At 41.3% G+C, this 17,715-nt stretch overlaps 1 protein-coding gene across 4 annotated transcripts in view; it reads right to left on the bottom strand.

Annotated features, from left to right (window-relative positions):
- The window catches only part of grin2bb (glutamate receptor, ionotropic, N-methyl D-aspartate 2B, genome duplicate b), a 53,788-nt gene that overhangs the window by 16,379 nt on the left and 19,694 nt on the right, over positions 1 to 17,715 (bottom strand). For all 4 annotated transcript variants that reach the window (XM_037276212.1, XM_037276383.1, XM_037276466.1 and 1 more), the window contains exons 4-6: positions 7,360 to 7,503; positions 6,271 to 6,541; positions 4,830 to 5,022 (exon numbers count right to left, since the gene is read on the bottom strand). In XM_037276212.1, the coding sequence (XP_037132107.1) occupies positions 4,830 to 5,022; positions 6,271 to 6,541; positions 7,360 to 7,503 (608 nt within the window). The remainder of the gene's footprint in view (positions 1 to 4,829; positions 5,023 to 6,270; positions 6,542 to 7,359; positions 7,504 to 17,715) is intronic.

Here is a 17,715-nt window from a genome sequence, read left to right as displayed (position 1 = left end):
CTGGAAATAGAAGAAAAGGGGGGGGAAAAAGGCACGTGGGATGAGCTACTAAGAGAATCTCACGCAGCTCAATCGCAGTCACGCTCTATGTTTGCGAGCGTTTCACCCACTAACTGTTCACTGCATGGCTGTGAGGGGAATAGAAGCTACCTTACAGCTTAAATACCTTCAGCTTGGTGACTCATGTTGATTCCTGCCTTTTTATTGCAGACTGCTTCTAAAAAAAAAAGCAACAGTCTGTTGCTGCAATGCAGGGATGCTAGTGTGTCATACTGTGTGTGTTTATGCATAAATAAAAATAAACAATAATAAAAAATATATATATATATTCACATTCTTATTCAATATTTATTCCACAATAAACTTTATGAAACTAGAAGGGAACCAGTGTTATGGATTTGACACTGAAGGTTCCTTGGTATAATAAATGGTCAAAAGAATCCATAAAAAAAACAAAATCTTTGATTAAAGCTGCAGCCGACACTTGAGTTGAAAGTGCGATAACCTGCAGGTTGTAATACTTTAAACCAAAGAACATCAAGGCTAAAATTGAAAAAATCAAATGAAAAGAACGCAAACATTTAATGATGTGCTGTATAAGTTGCTTAGCGATGGAAGGCACGACTTTAATAAGTGTCCGCTGGTGCAGCGTGTCGGTTGTGGGGCAGTGGGAGGCGCCCAGGTGAGTTGCAGACATCAAACGGCAACCTGGAGGGGTGATGTAACACATCTCCTCACCAGGCTTTAACATGCCAACACACACCTTCCCCAGCATGCCAACATCAAATATTCATATCGTCTATTTTCAGTCATCACATGAAATTCAAATTATTCCGCGTTTCTTTTAAAGTACAAAAACCTTCTACTAAATCCCTAAAAAGGCTCCACTAATTGCTGCTACTGGCAGCACCGTTTTTACACCCAAAGAATACTTAAACATGCTTTGAGAGATTTAACATTTGCAAAAGTAATGCGTGGTCTGAATTGTACCGACTGAGAAGTTGGAAATGTGTGAAAATTAGGAAAGATGACTGAAAGGAGTTTCAAGTGATAAATACAACATGACGCACCAACTTGGCTGCATCTTACAGCACACTTTCTGCCCAAGGCGTCATTAGAATAGTCCGGCCCAACTACTTGGTTTCAAAAACAGCTTGAGGATATTTATGGAAAATTAAACGTTTTGACCCCAATTATATATTCTTCCTCCTACGGATGACTTGTGCAAAGTGAAATCTTGGTAAACATTAAATGCAGAAGGGTATGGGGGGAAAAAAAAAAACGAATCTAATTTTCTACTCAGTGTGCTTTTCCAATATCCCAGGTAAAATGGTAAATCATATTACGGCTGAACTTTTTGTGGGTGACTAAAAGATTTCCTCCGGGTACTCTCACATTTGAAATCGTGCATACTAGGTTCATTGATAACTCGAAATTGCAAAGCACCATTGGTGTCTAATTCTCACCAACGGCACGACATTTATCCTACTTTAAAGTAACACCATGTAAAATACTTAAAAAAAAAATTAAAATTAAATAAAAAATTACCTCAAAACATGAATACGTGATTTATTTTTGATAGCAACTGCAGCTTTCAGTCATTTGTTTGTCTTTTTTTTTTTTTGTCCAATCAGATTTCAGCTTTGATGCATTGCCGTGCAAATATTTGCCCGGCCCCTTCAGAATCCCGAGTACTGGCGTCCGTCCAATGCACACATTTCAGATTCACCCAAAAAGGTAATATCTGTATTTTTCCATTCTCTGGTTGGTTCAGTGATGATTATTAGCCAGATTGGTTGATCTTAAAATGTACACCAAAGATTGCCATACAGGACAATGTATGGATTAAAAAAATAATTTTTCAAAGCATATGCAATTCAAGAGATATTGTAAATTCTGCATTAAGATGAATTGATCTGATGCAGCTTTTAAATGTAAGTTTTTATTCAATTAAATTAATTTTTTTATTGAATTAAATTAAAGTTTTTATAGACATTCATTGACACATCTTCACTTGTACGCCAGAAAAACATACATACTTAAAATAGCTAATATCAACGACATGTTTTTCAGTAATGTCTGTGGTTGACTTTTTTTTTAATAAGCAAATAAAAAAATAAAAATTCTTTAGCCTTTATAAACCAGTGTGGCTCTTACCCTACTCCCAAAATAATAATCCACTTTCAACCAATTGTGGGCCAAATCAATAAAACCAATGAAAGGTGCAATAACACACACGTGAATCCATCACTCATGCAATAAGTGAACAAATACCAGTAAAGGCCACATGAACAATTGATCTGTTACTTTGGTGGCATTAAAAGCACCTCGTGAGGATTTATCCAGAGCTCAATGAGCACCACTTCACAATGTGTAGATATGCATTTATAGCATGAAAGGCTGACCTGTGAGGGCTCATTGATTTAACCTTTCAGTATCAAAGAGCATCATAAAGAGACGTGCAAAATGGGAAAACACAAATAGAGAACCGAAAATGGAAAAAGGGAGCTTGACAGTGCGCAGCCGTTGATCAGATTGATCCTTGACCTACTTGCATGTAAGAAAAGACTCGGAATAAATAACTGGGGCTCTAGATGCCTAAAAGCGCAATGCTTTGGCTTGCTGACTCACAAATATAGAGAAAAAGCCACTTTGATTGTGACCGTTGAGGAATGCAATAACGCTGACGTGCTGCAGTCGCCGCGGGAGGAAATACTTTAAGAGGTGACATAAGCGGAGACTAGCATGAGAGAGGCGGCGCACGCCTCTCATGGCCTGCAGTGAAGATCGTCTTCTTAGCTTTAAGCTCACAGCCAGTTTGCAAACGCAGACAGTGGGGCAAAAAGCGGCCAAGCTGTCTACTACTTTGAATATACAATAAAAACGCTGCAGTTTAAATTATTTATTACAAAAGCATTTGAATAGACAAACTGGTAGAAATTGTGCAGGGCAGTGTTAAATGGAGAATGAAGTTGTCAGGGAATTTGGCTGTTTTTTTCAAATCTGTGATATTTTATTTTATTTATTTCATTCTTTTTTTTATTCTATTATTTTTTTATTTCTTTCAATTTGACTCACCAATCAAGTTAACTGAAGTCTTAAGTCGTTTAAAACTTACCAGAGAGCAGATATGGACCAAGGTTACACAACATATCATATTTGTGAGAAATGAAATTTGTGTACGAAATGAGGCAGCAATGATCCAAACGCTCAAATTTGTGACCGAATATTAATCACCACTTACACATCACATCTGAATACCAACGTGTCAGCAGCCACGTCCACACGGACACGCACGGCATCAACTAATTATAATAACACGTTGTCACATCTCATCTAAAAACAACTTCATCATCTCGGGCCTGAGACAACAAGTGGCCGCCGCAAATCTCTCTTCATTTATTTCAATATTATTATTACAGTACGTGTGCCCCCATAAGGTCAAGCAAGCCCCCTAAACTCTCTTGAGTGCATGACTCACAGGGGCCTCCCGTCTCCGTCCATCACCGCTGACAGGATGGCATGTTAATACGCTCTGCATGCAGCCAGCCCACTGTGGCCTGTGGCTATCCTCCGCACCGTGCACGGACATATGGCCTTATTATTGCTTTTGTCTCTCAGGGAGAATGCGCGTCTGTGTGTTTGTGTGTGTGTGAGCGTTTTGTGTAGCACAACCCTTGACAGACCACTTTTATTGCATGCGCAATTGGGCTGGTACAAAAAAAAAATGCTAGCATGAGCTTTTTTAAAAGGGAAGTCAACCAAGATTCAAAACTCATGTCCACACAAGCCACACTGGTGGCTTGATGTGATGAAGACTGATTGGAAAATCTTTAATCTGTGTGTGGGGGAAGTTTTGGTGCTGCTACGCTCGCCCTGAGGTCAACACCGGGATCAAAATTCTATACCTCCACTCAGTCGAGTTGACTGAATGTTTGCTTGAAAAATCACATCTTTCGTTTTCTTACACACACACATACATACTAACGCACGGATGGATGATTGAGCGCTCATCCCAAGTCGCTCAATGCCCTTTAGGGATTGAAATATTCATGTTTATGGTGTTCTTGTTATCTCAGTAGCGCTGCGAGAGGATGCTGCGACAGCGTGTACCAAAGCTCGTCTTATTACAAAAAAAAAAAATGACCACATTTTACAATAATACATCAAGCTCAACGTGGATGCCCCTAGCCCCCCGATCTTTTCAATTTTCCATAATCAATTGCCAAACTACAGTGGCAGGATGGAAAACGAGAAAATGTAGGATGAAAGATGGCAGTTTTAAAAGGCTCACACATAATTCTCCAAATGTGTTTGTATGAATCTTTCTGGCAAATGTGCTTGTCCCGCAGTGGAAAGGTGAGAACAGTGTTAACATTGCCCATGAATTTAAACTGGAATGAATTATTGAACAGCAGCACTCCTGCTTTTCTGTAACGTGCCAAAAGGCAAAACAAGGATGTTCACGTGAGGAGAACAAAGAATGCTTTTTGTTTCTCGTATGCGTAGTGAAAAGGTTTTATTATCCTGCTTGACACGCTTTCTTTGGGTGTGGTGCCCGTGTCTTTGCATCTGTGTACTCGAAGTCTTGGTGAAGCACACGCGTGTTGTTGCTGCACCGCATCGATTGTTAACTCTGCTCCAGGCAATGAAAGTCCGACTATGATTTATTTCTGCTGTGCTTGGATTCCAATTCTTATGATTTTACCTGTTATTGGTCAGCCTGCTCTAAGCATGACAACATGATGTGATCTCTTTAGAAATTCACAAAATGCTAAAAAAAATCACTGATCGTCACTTTAGGACAATCAAACTAAATTCTTGCCCACCTGAGTATTTCCTTGGAGTGGCCAGTGTTGATGTTCTTCTTGTCAAGGGTCCCGAAGCAGCTGGATTTGATGAGGGTGTGAGGCCCCCGATCCAGTATCATGGTGGACGTCGCCGTGGCAATGACGGCGACTGCATCACGCACTCGGGCTTCGATGTTGTAATCCCACTCGTCGTATGACACCGATATCAGCCCTGCGTGGGGGACATGATATGATGGAAGAGGAAGTGGAAGGAATGGGTCCATGGGTGTCAAACTCTGGCCTGCGGGCCCAATTTGGCCCACTGTGCAATTATATTTGGCCGGCGAAGACAAATTGTGCATCAACTTTAAGTGTCAATATAAAATTGCTAATTATCTTCACTTTTAAAAAATAGAGATGTTGCTAGCAGTTTTATTACCATTCTTTTTTTTTTTTTTTTTTTGAACAGTTCTTACTCTGATTTCAAAACTGTTGTGTAGCCTATACTGTATATAATATGAGACGTTCATACATTTATTTGGGTTGACAGTTATAATGGCCCTCCGAAGGAAACTATGACTACGATGCGGCCTGCGACAAAAATGAGTTTGACACCCTTGATGTATAAGGATAATAACCTTAAAATTTCAGTTTGATGTAAAAAATGCACAGAAAGTGAGAGTGTACATATGATTGGAAAGATGCAGCAGGTCGATTTTTAAGAGGAGCAGACATCCAAATAATTTAGCTTGCCCCTGCAAATTTGAGTGCCAGTCTCAGAAGAGGTGTAATGACAGGAAATTAATGAAAAACTGTGTACAGCACTCTCAAAGCTTTAATAGGATGTATTCATATGCTAATATGTATGGATATGTTTTTTTCTTTCCTCAAGAGGAGCAGATGAATAAAATACTTTGTGAACACGGAGAGTGTAGTTCAGCCCTCAGCTCATTTTGTTATGCTTGGCTATCCAAGCGTGAGGAACCACTGATGTCTGCATGCATTTCTCTCACCCATAAACTAGAGCATTTTGGGAGGTTATGGTACTCTGGCTGGTTTGCATTTTATTTCCAAATTCAGTGGAATGGAGCCAGCTTGACTTCACTGCTGTCAACGGCTGCTGCTTGTCCAGTCTGTGTTTTACTTATCTATGAAATTATAAACTGTGTCTGTATGAATTTCTCAAACGACCCGCCCCAAAGATTCCCTCTGGAACAATAACACTGCGCTAAACAGAACGCAGTCCCAGCAATGGTCGAAGCTAACTCGGTTTCCTTAAATCCCGGCTGACCTCCCTGATTTTGTCAGCGGAAAGCATTTGAGGCATGTAGCGACTTTGCGATTAATATTACTCATATTACTGGTGTTACATTTATTGGGAATATATTTATTTGGGTCATAAAATGTAAAGGTAATGTGATCTCTGCCCTATTGGAGTTCAAAAATGACATCTATAAATAAAGATGAGTTGTAAGCTTACCTATTGGGAAAACAGAGGGTACGTGGTCTGCATCTCCAGCCACCAGTGAGGGAACGATCCAAGTGAAGCCATAACCGGTGAGACCCACAGAATGAGCCACCTCGAAGATGGTGCTGGCCTCCTCTTTTGTGCAGTACAGAAGGATGACGGGACTCTGCAGTTTCTTCAATTGGTTCTGGATTTTGGAGTCACCGTCATCCACTGACATGTCCAGCAGGAGGACTTCCTCCAGCTCCCAGCCTACAAAGCTATTGTCGATGGTACTGCGGACCTTGATGGAAAAGAGATGAAGATGGTTTGCAGTAGCAGAGTAACAAAAGGCTGCAATTGTTTTTTTTAACGTTGAAAGTTTTGACAGAAAAAATCAGTTGGATAGTTGCTGACTTCAGCAACCAACCCAGTTGTAAGTCGAACTTTTTTGTTTTTGTTTTGTTATGCAACTATCAAGTGTATGGCTGGTGTTGTGCATTACTCAGAGTCTCATAGCATCGCCTTGAAAAAGTCTCTGCTCGGCCCGGGAGATAAGCAGCCTCCAGCCTCAGTGAGCAGCTCTATTTAGAAAAAAACTAAATGTTCAGCTGCTCTGCGTTTTCCATTAAAGCAATGAGGGAACGGTACATGCGGGTCCATTTACATCAGTCTGCCAACCTTATCTTTTTTAAAAGCTGGAAATTATTCTTTGAACCCAAACGATCAGGTCCCTCCGCTTTGGCTGCCTTTTGTAAGGAACCACTTCATCATATCAACTGAGAAATATTACAAAATAGTGTGGGGGTAAAAAGCATGCACATTTACACACATCAGCAGATTCTACAGCTTGGGGGGGAAACACATTAAGTGAAAGCACTCCTGTAGTGTGCTCCAAAGCGACAGATAATAACTGCTTCGTTCAAATAGAAATAAATGTTCTTTCCATGAAATGATATTCCTCACTGACCCCCAACTTGTTCGGAACTGATGTTCATTTCCAAAGGCAGCTTCTTCACTGTGATGAAAATGTAGCAGACAGGTGGCATAGACACCAACTGCGTTTGCTTCTCAGGCTTAGCGTAACCGCTTAGAGTGAGCATGCTACAACTGTTTGCTCACCTTATTGACAAAGTCCTGGTAGCCTGGGTAGTATGTGGTCACTATGGAGAAGATGTACCAGTCATACTCCTCCATGATATTCAACATGACCGAGGCCTGCTGCTCGATCGACGGGCCGAATTGGAAAAACATGGAGTTGTCGTCCTGGAAACGAGAGACGGAGAGCCAATTAGCTAACAAAGTCCACCAGCAAGAAAGGGGAAGTAGAAGACAGATAATTATGACACATGCACAGTGACCGTGTGCCTCTGGAGTAAATGTAGTTAACAGTCATAATAGATCATTTTATTCATATTAAAATGGATGCTATACCTCGGTGTTTCCAACATGGCACAGTGTGTCACACTCAGAACTTGTAAATGTATCAAGCTTTATTTATAAAGCTTCTTCAAACGTTAAAAAGATCAACTTGTATTAGGCCAGCGGCTTTCATCGGATGTTGGTAACAAAAAAAACGGTATCGAGTGAATTCTAATGCCATTGACAGCAATTGTGTCATCTTTGCCACTTGTAACATTTCCACGACAACAGCAACTTAAATAATGAAGTTCCGTCTGGTGCTTTGAATCAGGGCAGGGTCAGCCATCCATGTCAAAAGCGCCAAGCGACTCATCAGGACGCGAGAGTCGAGATGGATTATTCATGAGGTGTAAGTGACTGGAGGCGACATGGCAGAGGGGCTGTAATGAGAGCGGCATCATGTCAGGGGTCTTCGGTGTGACAGCGGCTGACGACCGGAGCGACAAGACCGACTGCTGTTTTTGCTGTCCGGCACACCGAGGATGCACTCTGCTTCTGAAGATGCACAGTGGAGGAGTGTCTACACACTGATGCGTGCATATACGCGGAAGACAAAGCACCTTTAAGGACTTTGAGAAGCACGCTACAAATAAAATGAATTGTTCAGATGAATGCTTTGATTGAAGTGATTCAACCACTGCAGGCTTCCTAGAAAATTGAAAATGGGGAGAATTACTATGCTTATTTGCCCGGAGCTTATATGCAGCACTTTGCTGCACACTTCATTAGGTAGAAGTGCACACTTTAATGTCATCCAGTATTTCTAGTATTTTTTTTTTCTCAGCTAGTTTAATGAGGTAAATGACGAAGTTTTTGAGTTTCAGTCAAAACTGAAGTTTTTAATTATTTAGGTTGGATGGATGGATGGATGGATGGATGGATGGATGGATGGATGGATGGATGGATGGATGGATGGATGGATGGATGGATGGATGGATGGATGGATGGATCATACAAGTGTCAAGGGAAAATCTAAAATGTTCTTAATTGGTCTAAACATAAATCAAACATTCATGCGCAATGAAATGTTTGCGCTTGCATGTATGTGCATAGCACGCATGCATGCATGTATCGACGTGGACCGTCGGTCATATGTGTGAATCATACAAGAGTGAGCGCTCATCAGGCACAATACATCACATTGGACCCCCAACTTCCGTACCCCCCTACTTTTTCTGCCACAGGGACAGAAATGATCTGCTAGCTACTTTTCACAGTAATGAGGCGCCAACACCGCAATGTCAAGAGAGGGTGAAAGGATTGGCAGTGTGGGGAAAAAAAGGTGGTGGGGGTTGTACAAGCAAATTGAGGGAGAATTAACACGTGATTTGCATCTGTTGTGAGATCAACTTTTGCCTTGGGTGTTGGACAACTCAAATTTTCTCTTGGACAACACCCTGTTTTTTATTATCCAGTGACACGCTTGGCCAATATAGTTGATTCTGATCAAACCTGTAGGCTGTCTTATAAATCAAATTAGATAGACACAATACAGCCAGAGGGATGATTTATTTTATAAATCATTTTATCAACCTACTACAGTCAGGTTTGTTTAGGACCAGTTGAACAGATGAAGCCTGCTCAGATGAATGGTGAAACATCGTTCAAGACAACCACAACAGTCCAGTTGCAGTCCATTGAGAACAAAACGATGAATGGATGAATGAGACACGCCCCTTCCTGATTACGTTTTGGCACATATTTTAAAACGGGTGCATGATCGCATCTCCATTTGTCTATCCAGCATACGCCGCAGCACTTTCTACACTGTGATTTAGCCATTTTAATTGTCCTGCGGGATCAATCGTTTTGTCACAGCTGACCTTTCTGTATTTTCTCTTGGTGACATGTTGAGCCAGTGACGTCGCGCACGCACACAAACACACACGCATTCCTCCTTGGGTTACTGGGTTGCCTTTTCATTTCCTCCCACTTACTCACTCTCTCCATTACCAACTCAAGCTGCTTAAGTTGTCATCGTTTCCTTACTGTCACTTTTTTTTCCCTGATTGTCTAAAAAAAAAAAAAAAAAAAAGAGCTGCGAGGTGTAATAACTCTTCAGATCAAAACCTGCCATTCAGCGGGATCATAAGGTCACCACTTAATCTGTTCCTTCTCAGATTACAATTTTTCTTATGATGCTTTCAAAGATCATCATTGCTGTTTAATTCTTATACGCTACTCGAATGGCGTCGGTGATACATTTTTTCCTTTGGTACCACTGACCCGCTCCCCTATTCCTATTATCCAATTCCTCTGTATGCTCCATTTTTTGCCTCATGTTCTACAGCTCATTAGTTCATGTCACGAATGTGTGAATCCTATAGGGCGCATACATGCAGAGTAATTATACGAGGAGGCCAGCTAAGAGGTTTGTCACTTCATTTTCCGGCTCCCTCATTTTGACTAAACTTCTAACGAGTGGGTTGGATTCAATTTATTTGAAAAACGAGCCATGGATTTTTGTGAAACAAACTTATCTACGTACGTAACGAGGACGGTAGTCAGCAGAGTGATGAATCTCACCAGGGCAAAACAATCCAGATTTGGATAAGAGACAAATTTTAAATGCATTCTCTCCCAGTGATGGATACAAACCTCTTCTTTGGCCTGGCATCACTCCTCCAAAAATGAGTTAATTAGTCAGATGTGTTGGAGGATCGAGATTAAAATAATGTACGAGTTGTGCTGCACTGGCGGAGCTAGAGGGGGGGCCGTGGGGGCACTGGCTCCTGATTAAATTCTTGGACCCCCCCAGGCCAGACAATTGATTTGTTTTTTTCAGATTTTTTTTTCCCCATTTACCATATCCATTTCCCCAACAGTGTTTATTTGCTATTTTGCTAGGGGGGGGGGAAATGTTGCAAGCTGCTGATGAATGGGACATGGAAAGAAAGAAAAGCCATGGTTCTTGTCATGCAGTGTGCAGCTCGTCTCCGAGCCACAAGTACACTTGATCCTGTGCATCCTTTTCATCAGCACATCTAAGACGAGGGACTGTGATAGCGATCTGTTCCACGCACGCCTTTTAATGCACTGCTTCGTCTCATCCTGACCGGATTATTGCGGTGTCGTGGTTTTAAGTCTGCCGTGCTTTAAAGTCTACCGATGTCTCGGTGTGACGGATTAATGTCCAAAAGTTTTGCTGTTGTTGTTTTTTTTGGGGGGGGGAGTCTGGACACGTAAGAATGATCCGAACGTTCTCATTTACCTCCACATCCCTTTGAATCCATCAGAATATTTGCTTCTATGCTCAAAAGTCAGTTTCGGTGTCAAAACTGGGACTACCTCAACCAGCTTGTGTGGGATGTTCTTGAAAACCAATAAAAAAATTATTCTACACAACAAAACAGATACAATACTGACATAATTAAATACGTACGTAAAGACAATCTGATATACACAAACAGGTCAGAAGGAGGGCATTGCCACTGATTTACTTTCAAGTCTACGCTAGCATGGAGCAAGTTGTGACCAATCAACGTTCTGTCACTTTGGTGGTTCTTGCAGATAAAAATTCTCTTACATCTTGCCACCTCTTCATTCTCACGTCAGCGAGATCAAACGTGCCTTTTAAATTTCAACACGCTCAGAATGGTCTTGCCGTGCTGAATATGCCAACGTACACAAATCATCACTCAGGGAGGCATGTTTCAACTTTTGTGCGAGCAACCACCGCAACCATAGGCTGTGTTCACATCCACAACGGCGCAAACACCCATTTGCGTACAGTTAGACCGTGCTTTGCGCGAGACTTGCCCATAATGTTCAAGAAAGCTTTACCACAAACCAAACTAATATTCGCCATCATTGCTAACGTTACCATCCATCCACTAGGAAGACTTTAAGGTCGGGCTTTTCAAGTTCTACTTCCCCAATTCTTTTGAAGGCGGCATAGAGCCATTAAGACTGTCAGGGATCGTCCTGCTGCGTCACTGTACAGTGCTGAGGGCCTGAAAGGATTTGGCAACTCATCTCCATGTCATGCCTATGAAAGCCTGTCTCCAATTAGATTTGCAAGGGGAGCAGCAACGTATCAGCCCGATGCTCAACAAGCTCTGGTGGGAGCGGATTGGGGAGAGAGAGAAAGAGAGAGAGTGCTTGACAACACAGGCAAATGCTAAGAACTCACAGACACGCTCACATCGTGACACACAAAACGGCAGTGTGCGCATAGCGCCCGGGCAACAATCAGCTTTCCCACTTCATCACACTCGTCTTTCGCCTCCTTTCATCTTCTTCCCTCTATCTTCCCCTCCTCACAGTCAGCGTGCAGCCGTTGCTGTCAATCGTTCCCAGCGTGAACCCGCCACCATATTTCAAATAAAACACACACACACACACACAGTAGCCCACTGTTATTTAATCTCATATTCGTCTGTTTAATTATCATTGACCCCGTTTCAAAAGACTCTCAGCTTCCCATTTTAAACATCCTATAACATCCTGATTGAATGACATGTTGCTATTTCTGTCCAGGAAATGATTGGCGAAGCGGTGGAATATGATTCACTCCCGCAGTGGGACTGTTTCTCGAGCGTCTGTGCGCGTGTGTGTGTGTGGGCTGCATTTAAACACGATAAAAATTAGGACATGGTGTGTGCAATTGTTTTCTGTTTATGTGTGAGTGAACGTTGTGACAGATTATTTTAATTTAGGTAAAGATATTTCATGGTCCAGCACCCAATTGGTGTTGAGGTTCTTTGTTTGGCTGTTCATTAGTAAAGCCTGAATAATCCTGATACTTTATGAAATTAAATACAGAGATTATAGACTACTTGATTGCTAGAAATTTGGTCAATTGTGAGGTGCAGGCCCTGATTTCTTTCTATACGTACACCCCCAATTGAGTGTGATTTCAATAATTAATTCTTTGGTTAAAAATAGCAATAATATTTGGTCAAGTACGCAAGCAAATAAATAATTGGGCCAGAAATGAGTCATTCAAAATTATTTTGATCAATAATTCACAATCAAAAGGGAGGGATTTGTAATTTTTCTAAAAATCAGAAATTCACAAGACATAGGCCATCCGGATTGCAGTCGTATAATCATTCAGATACGCTTTAAGCAATTTTATTCCTTCTTTTAGGGTAAGTAAAAAAAGCATGATGGATTTATGCATTTATCTGCCACTGTCTCTGCCAGTCCAAGCCACAGCCGGGCTTCCTATTTACCTCTCCAAAAGAAGCCATGACGTCCTCTATTGTGTGCCACCAACTACTGGCTTGTAATCAACTGACTGCCTAATGAGCGCTAATTAATCTCTTTGTCTTGCAACCGTGTCAACCTCATTTACAAACGTGCAATGACCAGTGAACAGTCACCTCCATTGTGACTGTGCACACCACGAGAAGGAAGCAATTAAATGCTCTATTCAATCGTCCATTGTTACACTCCTGACATGATGTCATTCAAGCCCAAAGTGTTGCACAGGAAAGTAAAGCTTGTTAAGAGGAACACTTGAAATGAGAAGAACGTTTTTTTTGTATTAGTTGACGCAGGACATTTCCAACTTTCTACACAATCTTTTTCAAGGGGTGCATTTTAAACGTGTGCTGATCTTCTCTCATGATTTCGGTTCCTACGACACTGAAAGAGGCAGATGAAGAAGTTAAACATCTCTCAGGGACCCTTCAGGGAAATGGAACATGGAAAAGAACATATTCCGTACTGCAAGAGAGGCAATCCAAACCATGCGGAGGAAACTCATTTCAGTGGCAACAATCTTGTTGTTTTATCTAGAACAAAGTATCTTAAAGTAAAAAGTAAAGTATCTTTTAAAAGAACGAGATAAAATGTATTTTTTTTTTTTAATTGAAAAAAGTATCTTTGTGTTTCTTTTTATGCCAGTCACGTACATTGACAGGAAGAGCACTTAATTATTCCCTCTACTGTCTTCAAACTCAATAAAGATAGCCCCTCCCTCCCTCATGGCAATAAAAGGTGAATTAAACTAACAATCCCTTCAAAAAGAGCAAATCCTGCTAAGACAAGCGGGGGAGTCAATTCAGCTTTACCCTTGGCCTCGCCAGTTAATGGAAAGCGCCTTCGTGAAGAGTTGATTATGCTCGTTTGCACTGGCGGCAATGCAGGTAATTAATCACTGACACGTGGGAGCCGTGTATACTGATTGGGAAAGATAGCGCCAATCGAAACTAGCCGCACAACCAATTAGCTATGACCCGTGCGACCCAGTAGCAACCGGATGTCTGTTTCAGAAAAACATAAATGGAAGAAAGAAAAAGAGGTATAGATACTATATTGACTTGTCTTTGTACATGTCATCGTATTCTGCAAGAGTCCAAATTTGTGCAGCGACGACGATATCACCCACATGGAACTCATTCTCTGCTTTAGTCCGAGTAGTGAAGGTGAGCTTGTCACACAGTCAGAGATGATGGCAAGGCTTTAGTCGGCCCGCTTCTATTCAAGCGCATCCAAATCACCCCCGTCAACAGTTTGGATAACAGTTAGTCACACGTGAAATGAAAACCAACACTCAGCACTATAGTGCAACTGCACTTCTTGGAATTGTGTTCTATCATACACGCATTCTGATTTATTTTTTTTTGTAATGTCTGTTTTCCCACCTCCAGAATAAATTCAAACCAATGAATAAATTATATTATATTATATTATATTATGTTATGTTATGTTATGTTATGTTATGTTATGTTATGTTATGTTATGTTATATTATATTATACTCAATGTACTTCACTTTCTTTCATTATTGAAATAAACTATTAGTCATGAGCATGACTCAGTGTTTGGATTTCTAGAAAGCAAAATTGTCATAATCATTTCATTTTTTAAGGGTTTCAGGGTTTCAACACTTCCCACACTGGAAAGAAAGCTTGGAAGGAGGTGTAAAGATAAAAAGCTGGTTAGTATACTAATCTGCGGACATGAATATGACAGTCGATCATTGATAATGTGATGAGAATTAGTCGATAAAACCGTTTCGAACATAAATGAAGGTTTCAATCTTTGTGAATGCACCTCAAGGCAGTTGGAAATATTTTGCATTTCAGCTTCAACATTGACATGAAAAAGATGGTAGTTTCCAAGCATGTAATCATCTTAAATTAGGCGGATTGTGTGATCTCCAAATAAGCCACTTTCACACTGATGCTTCAGGCACTTTGATTCGACAAAATATGCAAAAACAAAGTGGTTGTGTAAAAATGCCGCCTCTCATCAGCATACTGCAGTCTCGTACCAGTTCAAGTCAAAGAGCCTAAAGATATCCCAAGTGCATGAGGGTTTTTTTTTTTTAAACAGAAAAAATCTGCAATAACAATAAACTTACTCCGTGACACAAATCATAACTTCTGCTTCAAAAGTAAGACGAAGCATTTGTTGTTAAATTCTAGGGTGGCGGGAAGGCGTCAACCCATGATTTACGACAGACAGAGAACATTTCTCAAATAAAAGTGGGAGAGCTGTATTTTCATTTTTCTCTGTTCAAATCATATTCTTCGCAGGCTACTTTCCGGTTCATAGAAAACAGCTTAAGCTTGACGAGCAGGACTCTGGCATTGGCAATCTGGCCAGGGGGCAAAGGTTCCCCCTGCAAGTTAAAACGGTGAAAAGAGAAAATAAACTCCTCTTTATCTAGATGGGGGGGGGGGGGGGGGGGGGGGGGGGAGAAAACCAATAGCACCCTCAAGATAATTCTGCCCCTCACCCCTTCGAAGCAAATCGATTATTTACAATTTCACTGCGCTAAATTCGATTGTTGTGATTGGCTGGCAACCATTTGCTGCTTAATTCATATCCCAAAGTTAAATCTTATTGTCAAAAAAAAATTGGACTTGACTTCCTCTTTAATAAAGAAAGGAAGGCAAGTACTTATCATCCCTCCTTCCTGTTCCTGTCTGCCATCCATGTCATCCGACTCTCTGAACACCTGAGGCGAGAGGTGCACGCAGGAGTCAAGTGCACAGTGCAATTTGAGCCACAAGGTTCAAAACCTTGTCATGACGTGATTTTCTCTCCTTTCCTGCATCTTTTCACCTCGTCCTCTCCCCTCGCGGCGCATCCCTCATGTGTTTCCAGAAATTCATCACCACCTGGGGGATGAATGTGATTCCCTCCCAGCTCTCATTTGGAAGCTCACCCTACATAACTCCATTCACTGGTGGCTCCTGCTCAGTTTCTTTCCATCACGTGCTTATCTCCTCTTGGCTGCACACAAGCAAAATGGAAATAAATGAATTGGATAAAATCAGGATAAGTGTGGTAGCGTGGTTACTGAGACGGGAGAATCAATCATCCTTTTCATCAGCCGTCTCCATCCTACCTTGTCATATATGTCGCCCCCCTCCCCTCTGTTTTTCAATCTTCCCGCTCTTCAATTCATAGAACGTCTTTTGTCATTGTTATCTTTTGTCATTCTTCCTGTTCCAACTCGAACAAAAAACACTCCTGGCCTCTCTCAAGCTTATTTTATGTTCATAGAAAATACAAATGCAACACAAGTTGGATACTTTTCCTCTATTTTGCCTTTTTCTGGGGGGGGGCGGGGGGGGTCCACGTCTTCCTCAAGTGGTTGTGACTGACAGCAGCTGGCCTGTCAACTAGGTACGAGTCAAGATGGCAAAAAGTGAAAGAGGGACAGACAGGACGGCGTGAGGGGATCGGAGGAGACGTTTCTAATTCAAAGAGACATGCAGTGTTTCCGTGGCAACTCGGTTCCCATGGAAACGCCCGTGCTAAAGATGCCATTAGTGTGTGGGAAAAAATATATATAAACCCTGTTGCACTGTATATGTGTAAAAATATCATCGCGCTGGCATTTGCGCACGGCGGCGGCGGGCCGACACATATGAGCGCAATTACAGTCAATAAAACACCTGAGGTCGACCATGATAGGCCAATTACGATACTGTTGGTTGATCCCTCTTGGGAAAACAAGTGACAATCGTGCTGCTAACCACACGAGCTGCATTTATAGCTCTGATTTGACCGACTCAAAATTTGGCCGCAGGGGGCAAATTTCTCCACGTCATTGATGATGACATTCTTCAGCCTGAGACCACCGATGTCAACATGCCGATGATCAGGCTTACGCTGAATATAACTAGCACAGACTAACCGCGGTTGACAGAAGTGGACCGTACATAAAGTCCTCGCTGTGTTTATTATGGCAGGGAGGGAGACACCCGACAGAGCTGCAGGAATGACTCAAAAGTTCCAGTTGTTATTGCAAAGAAATGTTCCTGAACATCACGAGAGCTGCAAAAATAGCAGCCAGACATTTTTTTGTTACTAATTTTTGGAGCTCTAAACCTTGCGCAATACGGATTTTAAAATGCATTGTAATTCATAGCTCAGAAAAAACCTCCAACTGTTTCTAGCCTAATTTGACTATGATTATGATTGATGACGGTTATTTTTATTACTTTGATGAAAAACAAGGACAGATTCTGAGTCAGTGCAAAGAATTAATCTCTAAAACGTATTTGCATGTCTGTTAATAAAAAAAAATGGTAAAACTTTGTCGATCACTGAAATCTGGATGCGATCATCTCGATTTCCGTCACTCTGAGCATCATATATCACCTAAAGTAATACCCAAATTTAAATAAATAGCTTTTAGGTTGTTGTGCCCTCTGTCACTGATTGATTCTGCTATGGCAATAAAATAAAAAAATCCTAAACATTTCTTACTATAAACTTTTTTCCCGTTGAAATGGCAAAGAATATAAGCCGTGTGAGCTGGCGCCTGTCGAGGAGCAGGGCTTACTTTGATGCCAAGCAGGAGGCTGGGGGAAAAAAAGGGAGATTAGAGAGAAGAGCGGCTGCAGACAAAGATGTGGCGTAAAGATACTGGAGGACTGAATGAGAGTGAACAGGGTGGAATTCGCAGAAACAGAACGGAAAATTAAGGAGAGCAAGTAGGAAAAGGAGTGTTGACTAAATGTGACTGCGTGTGACAGTCTGCAGGGGAGAACAGCTGCAGTGTCACAGCACATCTCAGAGCCTGTTATCACACTCATACAAACTATATATATACACAAATACATATATATATATATATATATATATA

This window comes from Syngnathus acus, chromosome 1 (assembly GCF_901709675.1).
Source record: "Syngnathus acus chromosome 1, fSynAcu1.2, whole genome shotgun sequence".
Taxonomy (NCBI): domain Eukaryota; kingdom Metazoa; phylum Chordata; class Actinopteri; order Syngnathiformes; family Syngnathidae; genus Syngnathus; species Syngnathus acus.
The sequence above is the reverse complement of the archived record's forward strand: the minus strand, read 5'-3'. Positions and strand labels throughout refer to the sequence as shown.